The sequence below is a fragment of the Sarcophilus harrisii genome, chromosome 1 (genome assembly GCF_902635505.1).
Source record: "Sarcophilus harrisii chromosome 1, mSarHar1.11, whole genome shotgun sequence".
Lineage (NCBI taxonomy): Eukaryota > Metazoa > Chordata > Mammalia > Dasyuromorphia > Dasyuridae > Sarcophilus > Sarcophilus harrisii.
The window spans coordinates 687,523,799-687,545,275 of NC_045426.1; the positions used below are offsets into that span (position 1 = coordinate 687,523,799).

The 21,477-nt window shown below is 34.8% G+C and overlaps 1 protein-coding gene across 2 annotated transcripts in view; it reads left to right on the forward strand.

The window, feature by feature from the left end:
• IFT81 (intraflagellar transport 81) overlaps positions 1-21,477 on the forward strand; it is a 63,631-nt gene that overhangs the window by 13,280 nt on the left and 28,874 nt on the right. For both annotated transcript variants that reach the window (XM_031948559.1, XM_031948560.1), the window contains exons 9-11: positions 5,006-5,169; positions 6,644-6,739; positions 8,145-8,291. In XM_031948559.1, coding sequence (XP_031804419.1) covers positions 5,006-5,169; positions 6,644-6,739; positions 8,145-8,291 — 407 coding nt within the window. The remainder of the gene's footprint in view (positions 1-5,005; positions 5,170-6,643; positions 6,740-8,144; positions 8,292-21,477) is intronic.

The window sequence follows — 21,477 nt, forward strand, 5'->3', positions numbered from 1 at the left end:
TGCTTTATCCACTGCATCAGAGAGCTGCCGCATCTGGAGGTAACATCCAAAATCTACTTTGTGTTGAGTTTCTAGTATCTTCTTATTTTTTCTCACCACTGTCTGTAATCTCACACTTGGTAACCTTAATGCAAAGGGAAGAAAGAATGAGGATGGGGAAAAATATTTGGAAAAGAGAGCATGGTTCAGGAAGAAGTGAGAGAGGCCAGAGAGTTGGAGATTACACTGACGCCTCATTAATATCATGAACATTTTCAGAAAGGAGTCTATAGGTGCAGGACGTTGTAAGCCCAAATAATATCATAAAGTATGTTGTAGAATACATACTTATAGGATCTGATTATAAACACACAAAGCAAAAATCAGATCTCTGCTCACTGAAGGGGCTCACTTTGGTGAAATAGATCCAACATGTAGAGGGATTCCATGTGGATCATGTAGAGGGATTCATCATGTGGATGGTGAGGTTCTCCAGGTGCTCCTGATTGCAGATGACATCAGACACTAGAACACTGCAAGACTTCCTGGAAAAAATCTGTAATCGCTCAAAGAAGTTTTGCCCAGATTAACATGAATTTGAATTGACAACTTAACATTGGTATGTGTGTCTGGGACATAGACAGTATAGATTTGGGCAGTGAGTGGACCTAGAAGTTGCACAGAAAGAGGAAAAACTGGGGTACCTTCAAGAAATTGGAAAGCTCTTCTAATAGTCCCAAGCTTCCCATAAAAGCCAAAGCCCCTTTTATATATATATATATATATATATATATATATAAAACAGCATTCTACTAGTGTTGCCCTATGGCAGTGAGACTCAGTATACAATAATTTTTAAAGAATTAAAAATGAGTATCCTACAGAAAGTAAGAGAGCAGGAGTTGAGTAGAATACAGCAGGTAACGAGTGAGAAACTCCAAAGAACAGGAGCATAAGACAATATCAGAGAATTATATGACAAGCAAAGATGGGTTGTTCATATGGTAGGGCAGGGGGTGACAGGTAGATAGCCAGAATGCCTTTGCAATGTTACGAGAAAGGAAGGGATGTCTCTAGCATTTTAAAGTATGGACCTACATGGTGAACTGAGAGGGCCTAGCCAGGAGTTTTAGGCCTGGATGGTTGTAATCCACATTGTAGGAAAGGAGTTTCCAAATTGATGACACTGTAGATTCATTTGACTATCTGAAAATGTGGTTTTAAAAATGCACTCATTTTGTCGCTTGTTGCTTGCATTGATTCGTGATGGAAGATAGGTGAAGATTCAAGTTGATCAGTTAGTTGTACTTTGAGAGTTTGATGAATCTGGGACCTGACTGTTGTGTGTCCTCCCTACTCTTGTTACAGATTTTGTTCCTTCCCCTTCATCTCGTGCGGTTCTTACCAGTGTCTTTCCATCAGTCTTTTTAGAGGTTCCATCCAGCACCCTGCTTTTGATTTTTTAATATTTCAGATGCTCCCTTGTATCATTCAGCCTGTCAGTCTGACTTTTGCTTTCCTAAAGGTCTGCCCAACCACATCATCCCACAGCCCCCAGTCCCTATTATCCATAGGATCAAATACAAATTCTTCTGTTCAACTGAACATAGTAAGCATTTCCTGAACTCTTCTTGATTTGACTCACTGTCTTGGTATTTAAAGTTCACCACCGCTTGGCTGCAACTTATCTTTCCAATCTTCTTATACATCATTCTCCTCGGTGCATTCTGTGGTTACTGCCTACCTCCCTCCCCCCCATCCTGGAATGGTCACTCTTTCCGCCCCTGCTTCTCAGAATTCCAAATCCCTTCAAGATGCAAGTCCATTGCTGCCTTTTGTAGTAGGCCTTTCCCGGGCTCCCCTGGTACTGTCTAACTCTCTACAGTTCCCTTTGTTCAAATGTAAGCTGCTTGAGGGCAGCAACAGTTTTTTGCTGAGTTAATTAGTATTATTAGGTCTGTAGATAGTTGCCATTCTATTACATACCAGTCTCCCTTCTCCAAAGTTTCATTGGGAGAAAATACCATTCCCTCCTGGGAAGAGGAGGAATGCCATTCCACTGCACCAGCTCTCCTGTCTGGGAAAAAGAGAACGCCATTTCATTATATATCTGTCTCTTGCCTTTGGGGTAAAGGAAGAAATCGTATTTCATTATGCCAAGTCTCCTGCTTGGTCACTGGAGGAGGAGAAATGCCATTCTGCCCAGCAGCAGACTTTGCTGGAAGTGAGATCAGCTTGTGTTGTTCTTGCTACTAGTTTAAACATGGCAAGCTGCTTGTGTGGAGGGTCTGTAATTCAATTTTCACTCTTTTTCATTTTGTAGGCCCTCATTACCTACATGCAGATTTCTTTTCTCTTGTATTTTTCCCATGAATTTATCTTTTACTTTTTGTTTTACTTAAGAGCTGCCTTTTCCTTAGTCCTTATATTCCTTTTCTTCAAGTTTTTCCTAATGATGACCTTTCTCCCTTCAGCTTCTCAAGTTCTCTCAAATTTCCCTTTCTAAATTCAATTTTCTTCATAATTCCAAAGCCTTACATGTTTATCATGTTCATAATTCTTTCTCCTTCCACATGGCCTTCTTTCATGTGTAGTATGTCTTAACTTTTAAAAGAAGGAAAACCCAAATAATGAAATAACCTAGATTAAAAAGATTTGATAGGAATACTACTTAGTTATTTTGTGACTTTCTATCTTCAGTTCTTTCCCCAACCAAAAAAACAAAACAAAAACAAAAACCAAAAAACTGAAAACCTTAATGGAAAACACGAGGTTTGCTGTTAATATCTTTACATGGTTCGGAAAACATAACTAAAAATAATTTCAAGGCATTAAGCCAATTTTATTGTGTAATTTACGTATGTAGATTACCTAAAACTGGAAAGTCAGTATTTTTTCAAAGCCAAATAAGAATCTGTAAGTGTGTAATGGAAAGATTTGAAATAAGCTTCCATCAACTATGCCCAAAGGGCTCTAAAACTGTGCCTATCTTTTGATCCAAAGATAGCACTGCTAGATTTATATCCCAAAGACATCAGAAAGACCTATATGTTCAAAAATTTTTATGGCAGCTTTTTTTTGGTAGCAGAGGACCAGAAACTGAGAGGGGATGCTCATGAACTGAGAAATGACTGACAAAGTTGTGGTATATGACTGTGATGGAATACAGTACTAAATAATAAATGATAAGCAGTATGGTTTCAGAAAAAACCTGAGCAGATTTATTATATGAACTGATGCAAAATGAGGTGAACAGGACCAGGAGAACATTGTGCATGGTAACAACAATATTGTAACAATGATCAGCTGGGAAAGACTTTACTACCCCATTAACACAATGATCCAAAGCAATGCCAAAGGACTATTGATGAAAATGCAATCCAGGTTCCACTCTGAATATAGATTGAAACATCCTTTTTTCATTTTTCTTTGTGTTTTTTTGCTATTTAATATTTGCTTCATGACTAATACAAAAAATATATTTTGCATGGGAAGAAAAAGAGAAATAAGCTTCCATCTTAACTCTTTCGCCTAAGGATTTAAAATACAATGAAGCTTTTTTAAAAAACCTGTTTGTATGTACATGTACAAATACATTGGCCAAAATAAAAATTTTAATCTATAATAGTAAATCAATACTAATAACTAACATTTACACAGAATTTTAAGATTTATAAAACCCTTTACCTGTATGATCTTATTCTGTCTTTATAGAATTTATGTTGCAACCCAATTCTGTGACTAAGACTTTAGAAGATAAAATATATGCAAATATTAAGAGCCTAGATGAATTGTGAATTTATTTAGTTTCAGGTTTTAACTCGTTTTTGCAATTTTTTTTTTGCAATTATTTTGCAATTTATTATTTTTTGCAAATTACTCGTTTGAAATTAAGAAATTCCATCAGAGACCATTATTGCCATTTTTTAAGTAGTGATGATTTAGTAGTTACACACAAACCTGACCATTTCATTCCTGTTTGAGAAAAAGCTCCAGTGGCTCCTAGGTCCCCCTAGAAAAAAACACAAATTATTCTCTTTGATATTTAAAAACTCTTTGCAGTCTGGCTCTATCCTACCTTTCCAGGCTTATGAGACAGTTCTGTCCTTCATGCACTTGCCCTGTCTCCAAATCTGTGTCTCTGCATAGGCTGTCCCTCAGACCTAGAATGCTTTCTGTTCTCCCCGACTTTTAGAATTCCACTTTCCTTCCAGGCCCAGCTCACACATTTCTTACAGAGCACCTATTCTGGCTTCTTTCCCCTCCCCTTTTCACACCCCTAATCATAAGAATTATATTGCATTTTCTTCTATGTGTCCATGTTGTTTCTTACCAGTAGAATGTAAGTTCCTGAGAACAGGAACCATTTTAGATTTTTTTTTTTTTTATCCCTAGCACCTAACATACTTTATAACACTAGTATCTGGTAGTTAATCAATGCTTGGTAATTGTATGAATGATTAAAAATGTAGCTTACTAGTGTCTGTGTCTTTTTGCATCGTTTAGAATGTAAACTAAGACACTATGACTTGTAGGGCTGACTTTGTTTAAAAAAAAAAAAGAGTGCTTCAAACTTGAACAAATATATATGGCAGAAATAGTAATATTCTTTGACCAGAGGTCAGACTATTATCCAAGAATTCCATTTATTTATTTGTATTTACTCTGAAACTAGTAGAGACAGAGACACACAGACAAAGATACAGACACAGAGTTATCTCTTTTTCTTAGATTTTCTTTTAAACAGGGGAACCAAAAAGAGAGGATCAGATAGAGAATGTGTGTCATTTTAAGTTTGTAGTTCATTCCAAAAAACTTTCTTGTTCAGTTGTGATTATCATCATCATATCATTAAAAGCACTCAATAACTAACTTTGCATTATACTTGGTTATATACTGTATTGAATGATTTAAACAAAACCAGAGACTTCTGGGGCTTCCTGTCTGAGATGGAGGACCTGGAGCACATCTTGTGTCTTCTGCATTTTCAGCTGAATTAACCACTAATTTAATATTATATATTTAGGTTTAATGAAGAGACTTGAAGAGGAAATAAAGTTTAATTCATATATGGTGTCTGAAAAGTTTCCTAAAGAATTGGATAATAAGAAAAAAGAAATGCATTTCTTACAAAAAGTAGTTTCAGAGCCAGCTATGGGACATTCTGATCTCCTTGAACTTGAAGCCAAGGTATTGCAGAACAAATTTTACTCCTCATCCTATCACATCCTCTCCAAAATCACATCCTGTCCCCATTTATTTTAGAAGTTTATTTAATATAAAAACAAGTTTATTTTATGAAGTATTCAAATTTTAACTCTTAAAATTAAGATTTATAAATTTTAGCAAGAATTACTTCCTTTAAAAGAATTGTGACATTTTATTGCTTGCTGTCTAGGGGAGGGAAGTGTTGGGAAAAGAGGGAAGTAAACTTGGAACACAAGGTTTTGCAAGGGTGAATGTTGAAAACTATCTTTGCATGGATTTTGAAAATTAAAAGCTATTATAAAATTTTTTAGAGTAATTGTGAAATGTGGAGCCCTTAATTTGATTTGTGTCTATGTGTTACAAAAATGATTGTGAAAATGAGGAAATCATTTATTTACATAAGAAGATATCTTAATTTATGCACATATATCGTTTTAGATTTTACATTTTAATATAGTTATCTCTATTATAAAAATAATCTCTATTTTCAATCATTTTTCATTTACATTTTTGTTTCAAATGGCAACATCATAGCTAACTTCCTCTTTAAAGTTAATTATTTTATGCCAGATATGTGTAATTCCCAGTGACATCCTTGATTATATTGGGATTTGGAATTCTTAAGTAATAAACATTAATCAAAAACATTTTTAAAATGATCATTTGTATTGAAAGACAATTTTAACTTTATCATTTGCTATTCCAATACTTCATGACTAAAGGTACTTTATAAAAAGAAAGAAACAATAATAGAAAAACAAAGCATATTTATAAGTCACTGAAGGTATGTATTTCTATCCCATTCATCCTTTTTAACTGATTGGATTGATGGATGGAATTGATGGAATTCCTCAATTGATGGAAACATCTAAAACAGATCTGAAGGACCTTGAGTTATTCATGCAAAGGTTAAATTGACTGAAAGCCATGCCATTATCCTAAAGTTATTTATTACTTGAAAAAAGCTTTTAGTATCTGAAGTCTGGATTAATCAGCTTTAGTTTACAAGGTTTGGGCAGTTTTAGATTTTTAAAAAATATATGTTTATATAAAATATATACATATATACACTTTTTTTCCCATTGAAGATCTATAAAATCTTCTCATTTATGGCACATAAAAACTTTGCATGAAAATGCCCTGAATTGCAAATATATAACATTGCAATAGCAATAAGTAATTGAAATTATGTTCAACTATTCTTTTGCCAAATACTTCAGTGTACATGAAAAGACATTTTCTATGTGTAGTACATCACTTTTTACATTTAGAAAGTTCTTCCTATTAAATCATTAACTGTATTGCTTCTTGTATATGTGGATATTACTAAGAGCTACAGAGTTAAAGAATGGTTTGGTTTGATGATATTTGGTCAAAAGGATTACCAACCCAGGAAAGCATGGAAAAGCCTTAATCTTAGCTTTTCTTTTTCTTTTTAACCTTGGACTTGTTTTAGATAAATGAAGTGAACACTCAGATCAATCAACTCATTGAAAAGAAAATGATGAGAAATGAGCCAATTGAAGGCAAACTTTCATTGTACCGGCAACAGGTAAGGGGTCTAGCTGTTCTGCCTACTGCATATAAAGTTGTAATCCTATCACAAAGCTACCTTTTAAAAAAAAACCTCAGGAATGTGCTATCTACAAGTTTCAAGTGAGAAGGAAGTAAAAAAACAAATGTTCTTGTTTTAGGACTAATCTACAGATAAGCATTTGTAGAAAAACTACAAAAGGTGTGTGTTCAAGTATGAAACTGAATATGTTTCCTGATAATTACTAGTTTCCTTAAAGTCTGCCTTCTGTAGAATTGTTTTTCTGCTTCTCTCTGTGAACATGAGATTTTATTACGTTTTTCATAAAGATTCCTTTGGGCCTTAAATTTTTCCAAAATGTAACTAATTTTAAAATATCATAATTTTTCTGATTAGGTCTTTTTTTTTAGATTTGCATAAATAAATGAAGGTACAGTGTTCAGATCTCTTTATTTTAGCAATACCTAATAGATTGTCCTCCACTGGCATCCTACTCTTATGCTCCATTGGGCATTGATTCCTAAAGGCCATTCTGGTAGAACACAAAGCCTGGCAATCTTAGATTGTCTTCTGGAGGTCCCCAGCTATTTCAGAAAGGCTTATCCTGGTTTGGTTGAAGAATGATGAATCTTTCAGTCATAGTAACTCAGCAAGTTGTGGTCTGGCTCAGTGGTGGAAAGACAAAATCATGGATCCTTGTTGTATTAGATTATGTGATAGGTTGGTTTTTGGCAAGTGTGCTGCATCATAGCTAACTAGAGAGAGCATAGGTGCCTCCTCTGGGTAGAGAACATGTTACAACCTTGGATTTTTTTTGTTTTGTTTGCCATGTCTAAGCTACCAAATAAAGCCCTCTGGGGACCTTGCAGCATTTTCTGAAAAGCTTGTACAAGAATATCAGCTGCTATTGAATATTTTCAAAGAACTATGTGCACCATTCCATATATAGACAGTTTGCCAGATATTTTGACCTAAGTTTCATGGCTCATTTGGGGAAGTCTCACAATAGTTTCAAGCCAATACAAAAGTTGGCAGTCTTGGATATGAGCAGAAATCAACCTAGTAGAAACCTTGTCTAAATACAGTCAATCAATGGAACATTTGTTTGTAAAACCTACATTTGGACTATTAGAATTTAATCAAATAAAAGCTATTTGGCAAACATTTCAATGTTATTACCTTCTTAACTACGTGTATGTTGGGTTAATATTTAATTTCTTTATATACTCTGATTTAAGGAACTTACAACATATGAGGGAATTGAGAGTAACCCCAATATTGTTAATTGATCATATTATTCACAAAGTGACTTATTTTCACATTGGCAATTGAATTATCTTATTACTATCTTAGTAAGTTTATTAATGAGTAATAAGGCACTGTTTTGTTAGACTGATGACATTAATATACCATGAACAAACAGGCATCAATAATTTCTCGCAAAAAAGAAGCCAAAGCTGAGGAACTCCAGGAAGCCAAGGAGAAACTGTCCAACCTGGAGCGGGAAGTGTCCATGAAAGCAACTCAGACCCGAGAGTTTGATGGGACTGAGGTTCTAAAAGGAGATGAGGTAAGTACTTGCCTTTCAAAGTCTGATGTAACCTAAAAATCCATTTCTGATTTATTACAATAATGAAACTGAATAAAATAGGAAAGTATACTTTATAAACTTCTAAAACTAAAACAAAAAATATTTTCATTACTATTGCTGAGGTTTCCTTGATATAAAGTGGCATTCAGAATTTTTCAAATTAATTATTTTTAAATGTCATAACGTGGTGTTTTTATTTTAAAACCAAATTATCCTTATTATTGGGGTTACTAGTAACTTGACAAATCAGAAATGTCCAAAATGAAGCAAAGTAAATGGAGTCTGATAATAAATGTCTAATTATAGATTGTCTATAGAATTGGCCAAGGCAATATAGTACATAGTGGTAAAAAACATCAAACTGTTGTTTTCTGACTTCTGTCAGAAAACTTGAAGTTTAGTGGTGACTGTGCAGTATGATCTTGGGGAAAGTCACTTATTCTCACTTGGTTTCTTCATCTGTAAAATGAGGATTTTGAACTAAAATGATTATTAACTTCTATGACCTTAAATTGGTCAGAAAAAGAAATTTTACTAAGAAGTTTCTATCTCAACAATTCTTGATCATTAGAACCTGAACTATTAATTGCAACTAATCATCTGACTAATAAAAATTTTAAAATATCTTTTTAGTAGTACTTCTAAATTTTTAAATTGCTTTCACATTTTAAATCCTTATAATTGGCCAGTTGTGTTGGACAAATTATATGTACAGAAACTGAAGCAGGAAATTTAGATGATTTGCCCAAGATGACAAGTGATTTAGGAACAATGATGCAAACAGAAACTGTCTTTGATCATTTAGTTTATTGAGTTTTTTCCTCATGCTATTAGAATTCTAGTCATAGAAATTCTACAAATGTAAATTGTGTCTATACCAAATTCAAAGTGTTTGTATACTACCCGACTCAGCTCCATTTGGTTTTCATCAATCATTAATGTTTACTGTGTGTTAGCAATTATACTATACTGTACAGTTAGGATACAACTTAAAAAATAAAAAGTCTCCATTATCAAGAAGCATGTATATGTATTCTACTGACGGGGGAAGTGTGTAGACATATAAATGAATGCAAAGTATACAAAAAGTAAATGCAGATAATTTCTACAGACAAGGCATTAGCATCTGGGGATTAGAAAAAGTACACCTAAAAGGAGATGCTTGAAATGAGCTTTCAAGAAAGCTTCGGATTTTAAGAGGCTGAGCCTGAGGTAGGAATGCTCCTGGGACAGGGATCTGCCAATCTAGAGACCCAGAGATTAGGAGAACCTTGAGCTGGGAGACCAGGCAGAAGGGCAATTTGATTATCAATAAATCTAGCCCTTACCAAGCATTTAACTCTGTACTAGATACTCTGCTAAGTCCTGGGGCTACAAAAACCAAAGTGAGCCAGTTTCTGCCCTCTAGGAGCTTATGTTAGATCTAATCTTTTAAGATGCCCTGTGTACGCACATGTTGTACACACATGGACAAAATAGGCACAAGGTCGCGGGTGGGATGGCAGCAGGAGAGTTCGGAGGATCAAGAAAGGCTTCAGGCAGAAGGTAGCACTCGAGCTGAATTTTGAAGAAAATCAGGGATTCCAGAAGGCAGAGGGATGGAGCAGAACATTCTAGTATGAAGACATCCAAGGCAAAGCCCAGAGAGGGAAACAAGCCCCCATATGTGGGAAAAGTCAGGGGGCCTGTATTGTTGGGCTGTGAGAATATTGGAAAGAAAGGAACAAACTTTGCTGTAAAGACAAGAAGTGACAAGAAGTCCTCTGGCTTTTATTCTTTTTTCATTTTCTTGATTATAAACTGGACAATTTTCAGTCATGGGCATTTATATATTTAAGTGTGTATATATATATGTGTGTTTGTGTATGTAAATATACATATCTATATATCTATCTGTAAATATAGATAGATATAGATAGATATGAAAATATCCAAAGAATAGAAAAAGAGGATTGCATATGAAACCATACAATTTGGGCTTGGGTTTTTTCTGTATAAGTGATAATATGATAGTACTCACTGCCCATCTCCTCTGTGTCCTCTTCTGAACTTCTTTCTCTCCCTTCCATATATTTATATGTTTTATGGATCATCTCTTCTTCTTTTTGAGGGGAGGCAATCAATCGCACTCTTCCCAATACCTTCAAGAAATCAACCCTTCCCCCAATAAAAGTCATTCCTTGTAACAAATTAATGGAATCAAAAAAAAAAACCAAACAAACAAATTTGCATTGTTTTGGCCTTCTCTGAAATTGTAGATGTCACTCTGTCTCTATAGTCAATCACCTCTCAATGCTTTTTTCATCAGTCTTCTGGAAACATCGAATTAATTAAGAGTTCAGCTTTTAGTGTTGTTTTAATTTATTATATTCCCTGGGTTTATTAGTATTCTCCTTTTTTCATTCGGTGTTATAAAAGTCTTCTCATGTTTCTCCAAATTCCTTATAGTCATTTTTTAGGCTATAATAACATTATATTAAATTTAGATAACACACTTTGTTCAGTCATTTACCAGTTAATGGGCAGTTACCTTTTCCCCACTTCTTGTGACAATATAATCATCACATTTTACTATAATGCTTTGGTATAAGTGGAACTTTTCTTAATAGCTTCGAACATCTTGGTGTATGGGATTATACACCATTATAGGATTTGATGGATCAAAGAGTAACTTATCTCAAATAATTATTATTTTTCAAATAGTCAGACTGGTTCATAATTCCATCTGTAGTTTATTTGGGTGCCTTTCTTAATAATATTTTGTATTTATATAGAGCTTAATATATGCCAGGCACTATGCTAAGCACTTTGCAATTATTGATGCCACCCTGTATTGATATTCATAGCAACCCTAAGAAGTAGGTACTATTATTATTTCCATTTTACAAATTTAGGAAACTAAACTAACAGAAGTTATATGACTTGCCCAGGTTCACACAGCTATTATTAAGCATGTGAGACTGGTTTTAAATTCAGGTCTTCCTTATTTTTATTAAAGTTTTTTATTTTCAAAACATATGCCTTGATAATTTTTCAACATTAACTCTTGCAAAACCTTGTGCTCCAATTTCTTCCCCCCTTTTTTCCCATCCCCTCCCCTAGATGGCAAGTAATCCAATATATGTTAAACATGGTAAAAATATGTGTTAAATCCAATATATGTATATATATTTATACAGTTATCTTGATCAGCTCTTCCTCAGTCCCAGTCCAGTCCTCTGTCCATTATGCCACTTAGCTGTCTCATTAACAAAAGAGGCACATAATTAATTCAAAAAGGCATATAATTAAATGTAACAAATGTTTATTGAGCACTCACTTTGAATAAAGTACTATTTTGAATAGACTTAGAGAGATTTTGAGATTGAAAGAAGGAAAGATAAGGGAGTGTTTTATGGATGCCCTTTTTCTTCTCTGTAAATTAGGATGTGAGCCCATTTAATGAAAATGAGTTAGGAAACTGACAGTGGAATCAGTTTGTAATAGTCACTATGGGGAGTCATCAAGAAATAAATTGCCAGACCCATATTGAGGCCCCACTGAGGTTAGATAGCATCAATTTATAATGGACTAAATCAATCAGGTTTTGTTATTTTATTTTATTTTACTTTTTGGCCATGAATAGCAATCTGTAAGTGGGAGTTGAAAATGCAGGCAGTAGGGATTACTCAGGTCTGGGAATTGTCAAAGCAACAAGGGAAGATATTTTGGCAAGGCATTTTAGAGCAGTAGGAAGCACAGTTGGCAGACCGATAAGGCAAGCGGGAGGTGGGAAATAGAGAAAAATTGGCCAACTGCAGGTCATGATGGACACATTGAGTAGGAGTGAATAATCAAGAGATTGAAAGAAATTTTAATTAAAGAGATGAAGAATATGAGGCAAGGATTTTAAAAAGAATTACAATGATGAATGTCAGAATTGATGAATTTAATGGCACTTGTGATGAAAAGAGAGACTTTGAACCAAGAATTGAATCATCAAAGTCATCAAAAACTTGATTTTTTTTTTGCTTTGAAGATATTAAAGGTGGCAACATACCATCATTATTTCAAGACCAAATCAATTCTTAGTTCAATACCATTTTTCTCTGGGGTGCTATTAATTGTATTCCTTCAGCTTGCCCCTTGATATATCAAGGGAGTAATATCCAATGGCCCTAAGAAAACAATAATTGCTTGAAATAATTCTCTTTGACCTTTAGCATCAAGGTCCATGTGTCCTGATGCTAAGGAAATATTTTTAATGATGTTTGGAAGTTAATAGTCTGTGTTCTATGACAGCCCTCCTGTTCGGGGGGGGGGGCGGGGGATGACTTATTATCCAACAGTTATGCTTTATAAGTGATCCTGCCATCTCCTAAAAGTTTGCTCTTTTTCTCCATACACAAAAAGTGCTGCACAACAATGGAGTATAATTCATAGGCAGTGTGCATGTATAAGGACATGTTTGACACAATGCTTAGAATTCAGTAAAATCAGAACATCTGCTGGTGCAATAAAGCTTTTCTTTGTACAAGAAAAGGAGCATTATATGCCAAGATATTCTATGTTATTTTTGAGAAAGCCTGGCAAACAGGAAAAACCCCTTAATTACTAGGAAAGGGCAAATTAATGCTCATTTATTGCAAATAGGTTAAAAAAAAAGATGCCTTTGATTGTTATGATAGGTAGAGTTGATTTTGATAGAATACCTAGACAGTTATTAGAACAAATCATCCAATAATCATTTGACAGTTAACTGAGAACAGAAAGTACTATGGAGCAATCAGCGTGATTTTGTGAAGAGCAAGTTATGATATGCCAATTTTACTTCCTACTTTGATAAGGTGATAGGTCATAAGAAAATATGTGGGAAGCAAAATATGTATTATATAATATATGTGATTTTCAGGAAAGTTTCTCATTTTTCTCATAGTTTCAACTACAGCTCGGAAGTAGATTCTATACAGTACATAGCAATTGTAGCAGTAGCTAAGAGATATATTACCTTGACCCCTCATATTGCTATGGCATTTACTATACCTTTCTATTTGGGGGGTTTCAAAATCAAAACTGAAGCAGCTGTATAATTCCACCTAAGTACATTGCCTTCAACTAATATACATTGCCATCAAATAAATGGGAATACTTTGCTTATGGATTCTTATTCTAAACAGCTAGATTTCTCATGGACCCCAACAACATTGCAAAAGAGACTTTTTTCTTTTGAGTTATATTGTTTTGAAATAAAAATTACTATTCTTAGTCAAATACTCAAGTAGATCCCAAATATCATTAATATGGGACTTCTCTCCAACAATGTAAATCACAAACCGCTGTACCTACCTCTTTTGAATAACCCATTCTTGTCCTTCCCTTAAAGTTATGAAAATAGGGTACACCCAGTGTGCTTGAGGCCTTCCTTACTTCCTCATGATATCATGAGGGTACAGGTAGAACATTCTGGCTAACCTGTTAACCATCATTGCTGCAGTTGAATCATTTCATTTTCCGTTCTTAATGTATAAGTCCCTGATTTTATATATATATATATTCCTATTCTCCTTCAGAATTCTTTTTTGATTGTATATTTTAGCCTGCCTATATCTACTGTATATCTCTCCATTGCTCTCTGTGTGGGATTCACTTTTTCTAGAAAGTTTGGAGTCATTAAAGGAACTTTTCAGTTTCCCAATCCAACCTGCTCTCCTATTCAATTCTGTATCCCCCTCCTTGTTCATCTGTACTGCCTGTCCCCAACATGCTTATCTCTGGATCAGAATCCCATCTAAATGTATGTTGAAATACAAGCAGTGGATATTCTTCATCTACTACTTGGTCTTTCCTGTATGGAGGGATACACCAAACTCCTTGGAATGATTCCAGATTTCCTTCAGGAGCCTCTCCTGTGTTCTGAGGCTTGATGCAATTAGCACAATGTCACCTGCAAACAGGAGCATTTGGAGGACTTCACCACCTGCAGGAACTCTGCTAGATCTCCATCCCAGCTTATAGTTGGCACATACAGTGCCAGACACATAGTAGGCACTTTAAGTGTTTATTGGCTTACCATTATAGAAGTGAATAAATTTGATAAACATGTCCCCCATTATGTCCCAGCTGATGTTTATTATTAAAAGGTCATTAAACAGAGCTATTTCTGCCACCTCTTCCAAGGAATCTTGAATGATTTTGATGTATGGATGTGAAGCAGCTTGTTATACTCTTATCAAGGGTGTCCTTGATTCACACATATAGATGATTTTCTTTTTTTGTATAGATGAAAAAGTCATCATGTAGGTCACTAGTTGTTGCTGTTCTAATTCTTGTGAGTTTTTTTTTAGTATGAGTTTTCAGTTTTTTCAAATGAGACTATCATCTTAGGGTCCAAGTGTTATTTCATTGTTCTTAGTGGAAACAAAATTTTAAGTGATTTTCCTAAATCTTTTTTTCTCATTTATAGTTCTTCCATTTTTAATCCCTTAATGCATTTGCAATGACTTTGCTTAGTCGAATATTTTGCCAAGTTTTCTTTAAACCTGTTTTGCCCTCCATTGCTTCTCTCTGCTTAATGGGGCTGCTCAGAATTATCCATCATGCCTCTTCATAAGATTTTACAAATGAGCTTATATTCTATCCCAGTGTTGCCTTTGGCATCATCTCCCTCCATTTGATAACTAAGTCTGACACTTGCTGACTAAGCCACGTTGAACTCATTGTGGAGTTTAATTTACATTGGTTAAACCACTGGCAAAATTACTTGATGTAATTTCTGTTTACAATTCATTTCTGATTTTCAATAATAAGTTTAAATAGGTAGGGATAAGTTGTTTCAGTTTGCAAAAACAAAACACTAATTCTGATCTTAGCTTTGATGAGTTGATAATCTAACTGTACATTAACAGCTAACTCAGAGATAATTCCTACATCATTAACAAGTCTTTCTTTGCCCTTTAATATATAATGTTTCTCTATTGTATTATTAGGTCATATAACGTACAAACAGTTCTTTTTTGGAAGTAATCACAATATTGAGGCATAAAGCTTTTGTATAATCTACAAATCTTTCATTCTCTCATTCCTTGTTCCCATATATTTCCTCACAATCCTCATCTTTTCCCATCATTGTATCAGGTATCATAGTATATGTTAATTTAATTGGAAGATGTGGCAATTTCTCCATAAAATTTCTTGACTACTTTGTCTTCAGCAACCAGTATTGGTGCTTCAGCTGCAGTTATTTTCTTGGTGATTTTTCATGGTGATCTTTTTGCAATATATGTATCACTAGTATCATAATATTGATGAGTAGATACTTAACAAAATATTATTTCCTGATGCCTTTGAGCATACAATAAAACCCATTCTATCAGCTCTTTTCTTTGCTCTGTGAACCATCCTTCTGTACAATTACCTTCTTTCTTTTCATGTATGTGGGCAGATAGGTAGCACAATGGATAGAATGCTGGGCATGGCATTAGGAAGACTCCTCTTCCTGAGTTCAAATCTGGCCTCAGACACTTACGAGCTTTATGTGCAAGTCACTTCGCTCTGTTTGCCTCTGTTTTCTCATCTGTAAGATGAATTGGAAAAGGAAATAGCAAAACCACTCCAGTGTCTTTGCCAAGAAAACTCAAATGGATTATAAAGAAGCAGACACAACTGAAAACGATTGAATATAGCATGGATATCAAGTTTAATATTATTTATCTCCTCTAGCAACATGTTCACTTATTGGTCATTGAGCAATAATCAATCAATAAGCATTTATTTATTAACATATCCAGTGGTGGGGTGGGAAGGCAGTACCCACCAGGGAATCAATCAGATATTATAGGGAAATAATAATGGAAAAGAGAATTGTAGCCTGATGGGAAATGAAAAATGGCTGGCCTAGGGGTCTCTTTAAATGGAAGTTTTGGGAGGAGTTCAAAAGTTTAGGGGCAAAAATCTGATCTAATACTAAAAAAAAAAAAATTACTGAGAGACTCTCCAATGAGAAGAGTTCCAGGAACAGAGGGTATTGATGAGTTGTTTCCTACAGTCTTATAGGATGGTGCCATTCCTGGTGAGGAGCTTTTGGGACATGATAGAAGCGTCCAAAGGAGTGGACAAGGAGCTCAATCTGGAACACCAATAATCAAACTGAAGTTTATTGGTGGTTAAAAAACTATAGTGCTTCTTAAAGAAGCACTTTCTGCCTTACTTTTGCCCCTCTGCTACCACAGAAGTAGAAGAACCATTTTCTAAACTGGCTTTATTTTCTTGGGTTGCATGGCCAAAAAAAATCATCAGACAAGCCTACTAATTGCCTCTTCTTAGTTTATTCAGAGAACAGATAAAGATGATAACTTTAATCAGTAGTCTTAACCACTCAATTTTAAAATATATCGAGTTAAATTTTTTAATATTTAGTGATTTTTTTTCACTGATATCAATTGTCATTCATTATTGACTAACCTAAGCCTGAGTTACTGTGTTTACTTGTCAAAGAGATATCTTTCCATAAGTTACCCTCAGTCCATTCCTTCCAAGGTTGAGTTTGTATCTGTGGTTCCACAGGTCAGTTGAAAATGAAAAATGTTTGGAAGCAGCTTTTCCCACCTGCAAGATGTTTCCTTTCTCTTACCTTCTCTTTCTGACTCAAAGTGAGTAATAGGAATCCCATTTATATAGTGCTTTAAGGTTTCTAAAGTGCTTTTCTCATCAAACCCCCAAGAGGTGTGGAGTAAAAGCCTACCCTTTGGGTAGATGAGGAAATTGAAACAAAGTGGCTACTAAAGGCCACATCACCAGTGTCTTCCCTGACTCCCGACCCCAGCACTTTCTTCACTAGCAGGAATGCCTGCTCTTTGTTTATTCAAGAGAAATAGAAGGGGGGAAAAAGATAGAAAATATCTGACAATACTGCCGTTAGATAAGTACCTTTGATGTGAAAGAATTTCTCCTTTTAAACTTATATTTTCAACTTTTACTTTTAGTAATTGTGCTACTGGCAGGTAAGCTAATTTTGCCTAGATTTGAATTGAATGGTGTCTTAAGAAGTATAATATATGCTTTTACTTTTTATAGTGGATTTAGAGTTACTTTAAAAACCTCAGCTATAGTAAGACATAACTTTAAAAAAAAATTTTAGCTGAGCAGAACAAAATTTTTAAATGAGTGAATAAAATGCCTTCTCTACTATTACTTTCAATTTTCATGATCAGAACAGGTGAGTTACTAGTAGCTGATTGTATAATCAAGGATCATTGATTAATGGATTAGTGTCATCTAAGAATGGTCTCTAGGAAAGTGTCACCAGATGTTCCTCCTCTGGCCCTGGCCCTGATATTTTTTCAATGCTATGGGTGAAATGATATAGGTTTAAAAAATTGGGGCGGGGAATTGAATTTCATGTGAATGAAGTCATGCTTACCAAGTTTTCAGATAAAATAAATCTGGGAGTGATAACAAATACAATAGAAAAAAAATCAATTTAGGCTAAAAAAATAGCTGACATTTATATCACATTTTAATGCTTGCAGAGCACTTTGTATATATCATTTCATTTGAGTCTCATTAATAGCCCTACTAAAAGTGGTATTGTCCCATTTTACAGATGAATGATAGAAGCAAAGAGAGGTTAAGTGATTTTCCTGTGATCACCCCAGAGATACCTTTGAAACCTAGATCTCTCCTGATTGCAAGCCTAATACTGTTTCCAGCTCACCACACTGCCTCTGTTTGAAAAATCAGTTGCCCAAATATAGGATGGGGAAATGCCTTGGCATGGCAATGTATGAGGCTTTTAGTTACCACAAACTCATTATAAGCCAGTAGTATCCTAGGCTGTGCTCATAGAAATGCAATGTCCATAGTGTCTGTAGTAATATATTCAATACATGCACCATGTTTTTAGAAGATTGTTGATGGATAAGACTGTTCTAAAGGAGAGTGTCAGAATGATAAAGGTACTGGAAACTCCTTTGAGATAAAGTGAATTGTGTGGGGAAATGGGTAAAAAAAAAATTTGGGTTTATCATGGAGACTAAGAGAAGACAGAATCTAAGGGCTTCATGTGAAAGAGGAAGTAGCTTTAAGAAAATTTGTTCTTTGTTTCTCAGAGGGAAGAATTAGGACCAATTCAACATTAAGTTCATATTATATACAAAAATGAACTGCACCTACCCATCCTCCTAACAACTATCATCCTATAACTCTTCTCCCTTTTGTGACTCAACTCCTTTGAGAAGAATATCTACATTGGAGATCTTATAAATAACTTGAACCATTTATCATGGAATGCCTCAAGTAATGAGCTCCTTTTTATTAGAAGTATTCAAATAGACTCAAGCATCTTATCGAAAGTGTCCCTCTATTAGGTTAGAGTTTGGATTCTAAGACCTCTTGCTAGGATTTAGAAATAAGGCCCCTAAATTTTTGTCTTTTGATCCAATGCTGTAGCTGCTTGAAGGGAGCAGTTTTCTCCTTTGGGTTTTTTCATATCTCTGCATTTTAACAATTTCTTATACAAACTTCTCACTCTTAATAACACTTCCCTTGGAACCTGACCTGCCAAGGTGTGGCAGCCCAGTGATTGTTTTGAGAGTTCCTTGTTTTAGTGGCAAGAAGTGAGCGGTGAGTCAGGAGACCCTGGGTCTCTAACCGTTGGTCTCTAACACCAGAGTGGACAAATTACTTCACTCCTTTGTGTGCATATGGCCTCATGTGTACAGTGGTGTTTTCCCTGCTCCCTTCCATCACCATTGTCCCGTGTCAGTTACTCTCAGCAAATTCTCCAGGGAAAGGTCAGTCCCAGCTTGTGTTTCAAGTGGACTGATATATGAGATAACATGTATACAGCATTTCGCAAACATTAAAGTGCTATGGAATGCCAGCTGTTATCATTAGCATTATGATTATTGGCATTATTATGCTGCTTTTTCCATAAGCATAAGAAGGAAATTTTTACTATCTATAACAACCAAGTTTGGGGGGAAGCATGGATATTTACATCAACAGCAGGTGGTTGACCAGTTTTGTTATATAGCAAACGACACAAATTCTAGAACAAAACCATCTGCCAGGTTGTGAAATCTTCACAAAGGGTTTCCAAGGGACAATGAACTCAGGGAAAGCTGGCAAGCGTAATGGCAGCTGTCAGATCCCGAAAAATTATAAATCAAATTTTGACACTTCAAAGGAGAGATGGTTCAGTTACAAGTGATCCCTGGGTAAACCTTTGGTATTTTTAGATCCTTTCAAATCATATTGTACTCTTTAGCATTCAGAGGAGGGCTTGGCGGCCCTAAATGTTCCTGAGAGTTGGAACAGAATAGAATCAAAGTAAATTTGACTTCACTTGATGAATTATAAAGTAGCACATTAAACAATACAGTCCAGGTCATACTGTAATTTTAAAATTCAATTTTAGGGAGAATTTCGCATTTTCTTTTCATTCTAGAGAGATATTTGACTTGTTTGCCAGAATTTTTAAAGCTCTATGAGAAATATAACAACAGCTGGTGATAATTGATTTATATGGCAATACAGAGACCTTAGCTGATAATGTGAATTCATAGCAGAGGAGTGTCCCAATCCAGAGTTCAGAAAAGGACAGATTTCTCTCAGTATATCAGATCCTTTTTCATGGATCATCCAATCCATCTACCACATATTCTGTTTATATTTGACTTTCTAATGCTGATCAGACTTATAATACAGATAGTAGAAGATCAGGCTGGTATTTGTCTAATTAATGGTACCATTTGGGTACATTATTTGAAAAGAATGCTCTTTGGGCATAAAATAATCAAAGTATGTTGACTGATCCAGGGCAGGCCGTTAGGAGTCCACATGACTTATTGGAGGGTTTTGATGCTGCCAAAAATTTAAAAAAAAGATTGGTTTTTCATTTTCTCTTGAAGTCTAGGATCAAAAAGAGAAGATAATACTTTGACAAAAGGATGAAAATGTTTCGTGCCTTACCTATCTAATTCCAAAATAAACTTTGATACTTGCTTGTCCTTGGCCTATTCTTATAGCTTCCCTGAGCTTTGAGAAAAGTAACATTGTAGTATAAGTGACATAAGAATAGAGTTTAATTAGGAAATGGAAGCCATATACTAGAAGTACTAGCTTATCTCATTTTTCTTTCTGACTGATATAACCTTGGATGAGTTGTCCTATTTTCTCTTTACCTGTTTCCATCTATATAATGTGGGAATAAAGCTATTTTTAGCACTTTGTGATTCTGAGATAAACAGTACAAAATATATTATTATCCCGTTGCTTCTCATTTGCCAGTCTTCAATTCGTTGCTATGGAAATGGCAACTTGTCACATTAGAGATAAAGGTAGGAAGTTTATAGAAGGAGCAGAGATCCTTTTTTTCCATATAAATATCCACAGTGGTAGCTGCCTAAAGGGACAGTGTTATGGGCTATGGATTTGAAAAGTGGACCTAATGTTAGCTTCTGAAGTGGATAGTTAGATGTACTGAAGAAAACAAGGTGGTTATAATTGAGACAGCCTGCTTGTGTCCATTAAAACATAGGCCCAGAGTTTAGTTATTTTTTTTGTCAAAGGTTCTATAAAATTAAATGGAAAGAGAGGGAATGCTACTGTCAAATTCCTCTACAAATATAATAAATACAAAGAAGCTAATTTTACAGAATTGTTGCTGAAATGAGAAGTTTACACTAACATACATTAATTCGTTATTGAAACCAAACTTCTGCTGTAGTTCGGATATAAAATGCAGCTTCACATGATTGAATGCTCTCTCATCACCCTTTGGTATGAATTAAAGCATTAACTTTTTTGACCTCAGCATGTGCCATGATAACTTTGTAATAAAACAGTGTCCATATTATTAGTGATATATACTATAATGGCCTCTCCTACCCAATGGCAAGTTTCCTAGAAAGTAGTTTGCAATTCATATTTAATAAATAATTTACTTAATTTGACCAACTTGACAGCATGCCATAAGATGGTTTTTTTTTTCCTTTTAATGTAACAATAGGTTATTATTTGGGTTCTGTGCTAAATATTACTGATGTGTGTGATTTCTTACCATCTTCCAATAATAATCCCAATGGTTTTGTCCAGAGGAGACTGCTCAGAGCTTTATCCTGCCTTTCAATTTCTTGCAAATCTCTTACTATTTTACTATTTGGACTAACTAAACAGAAACCATCTA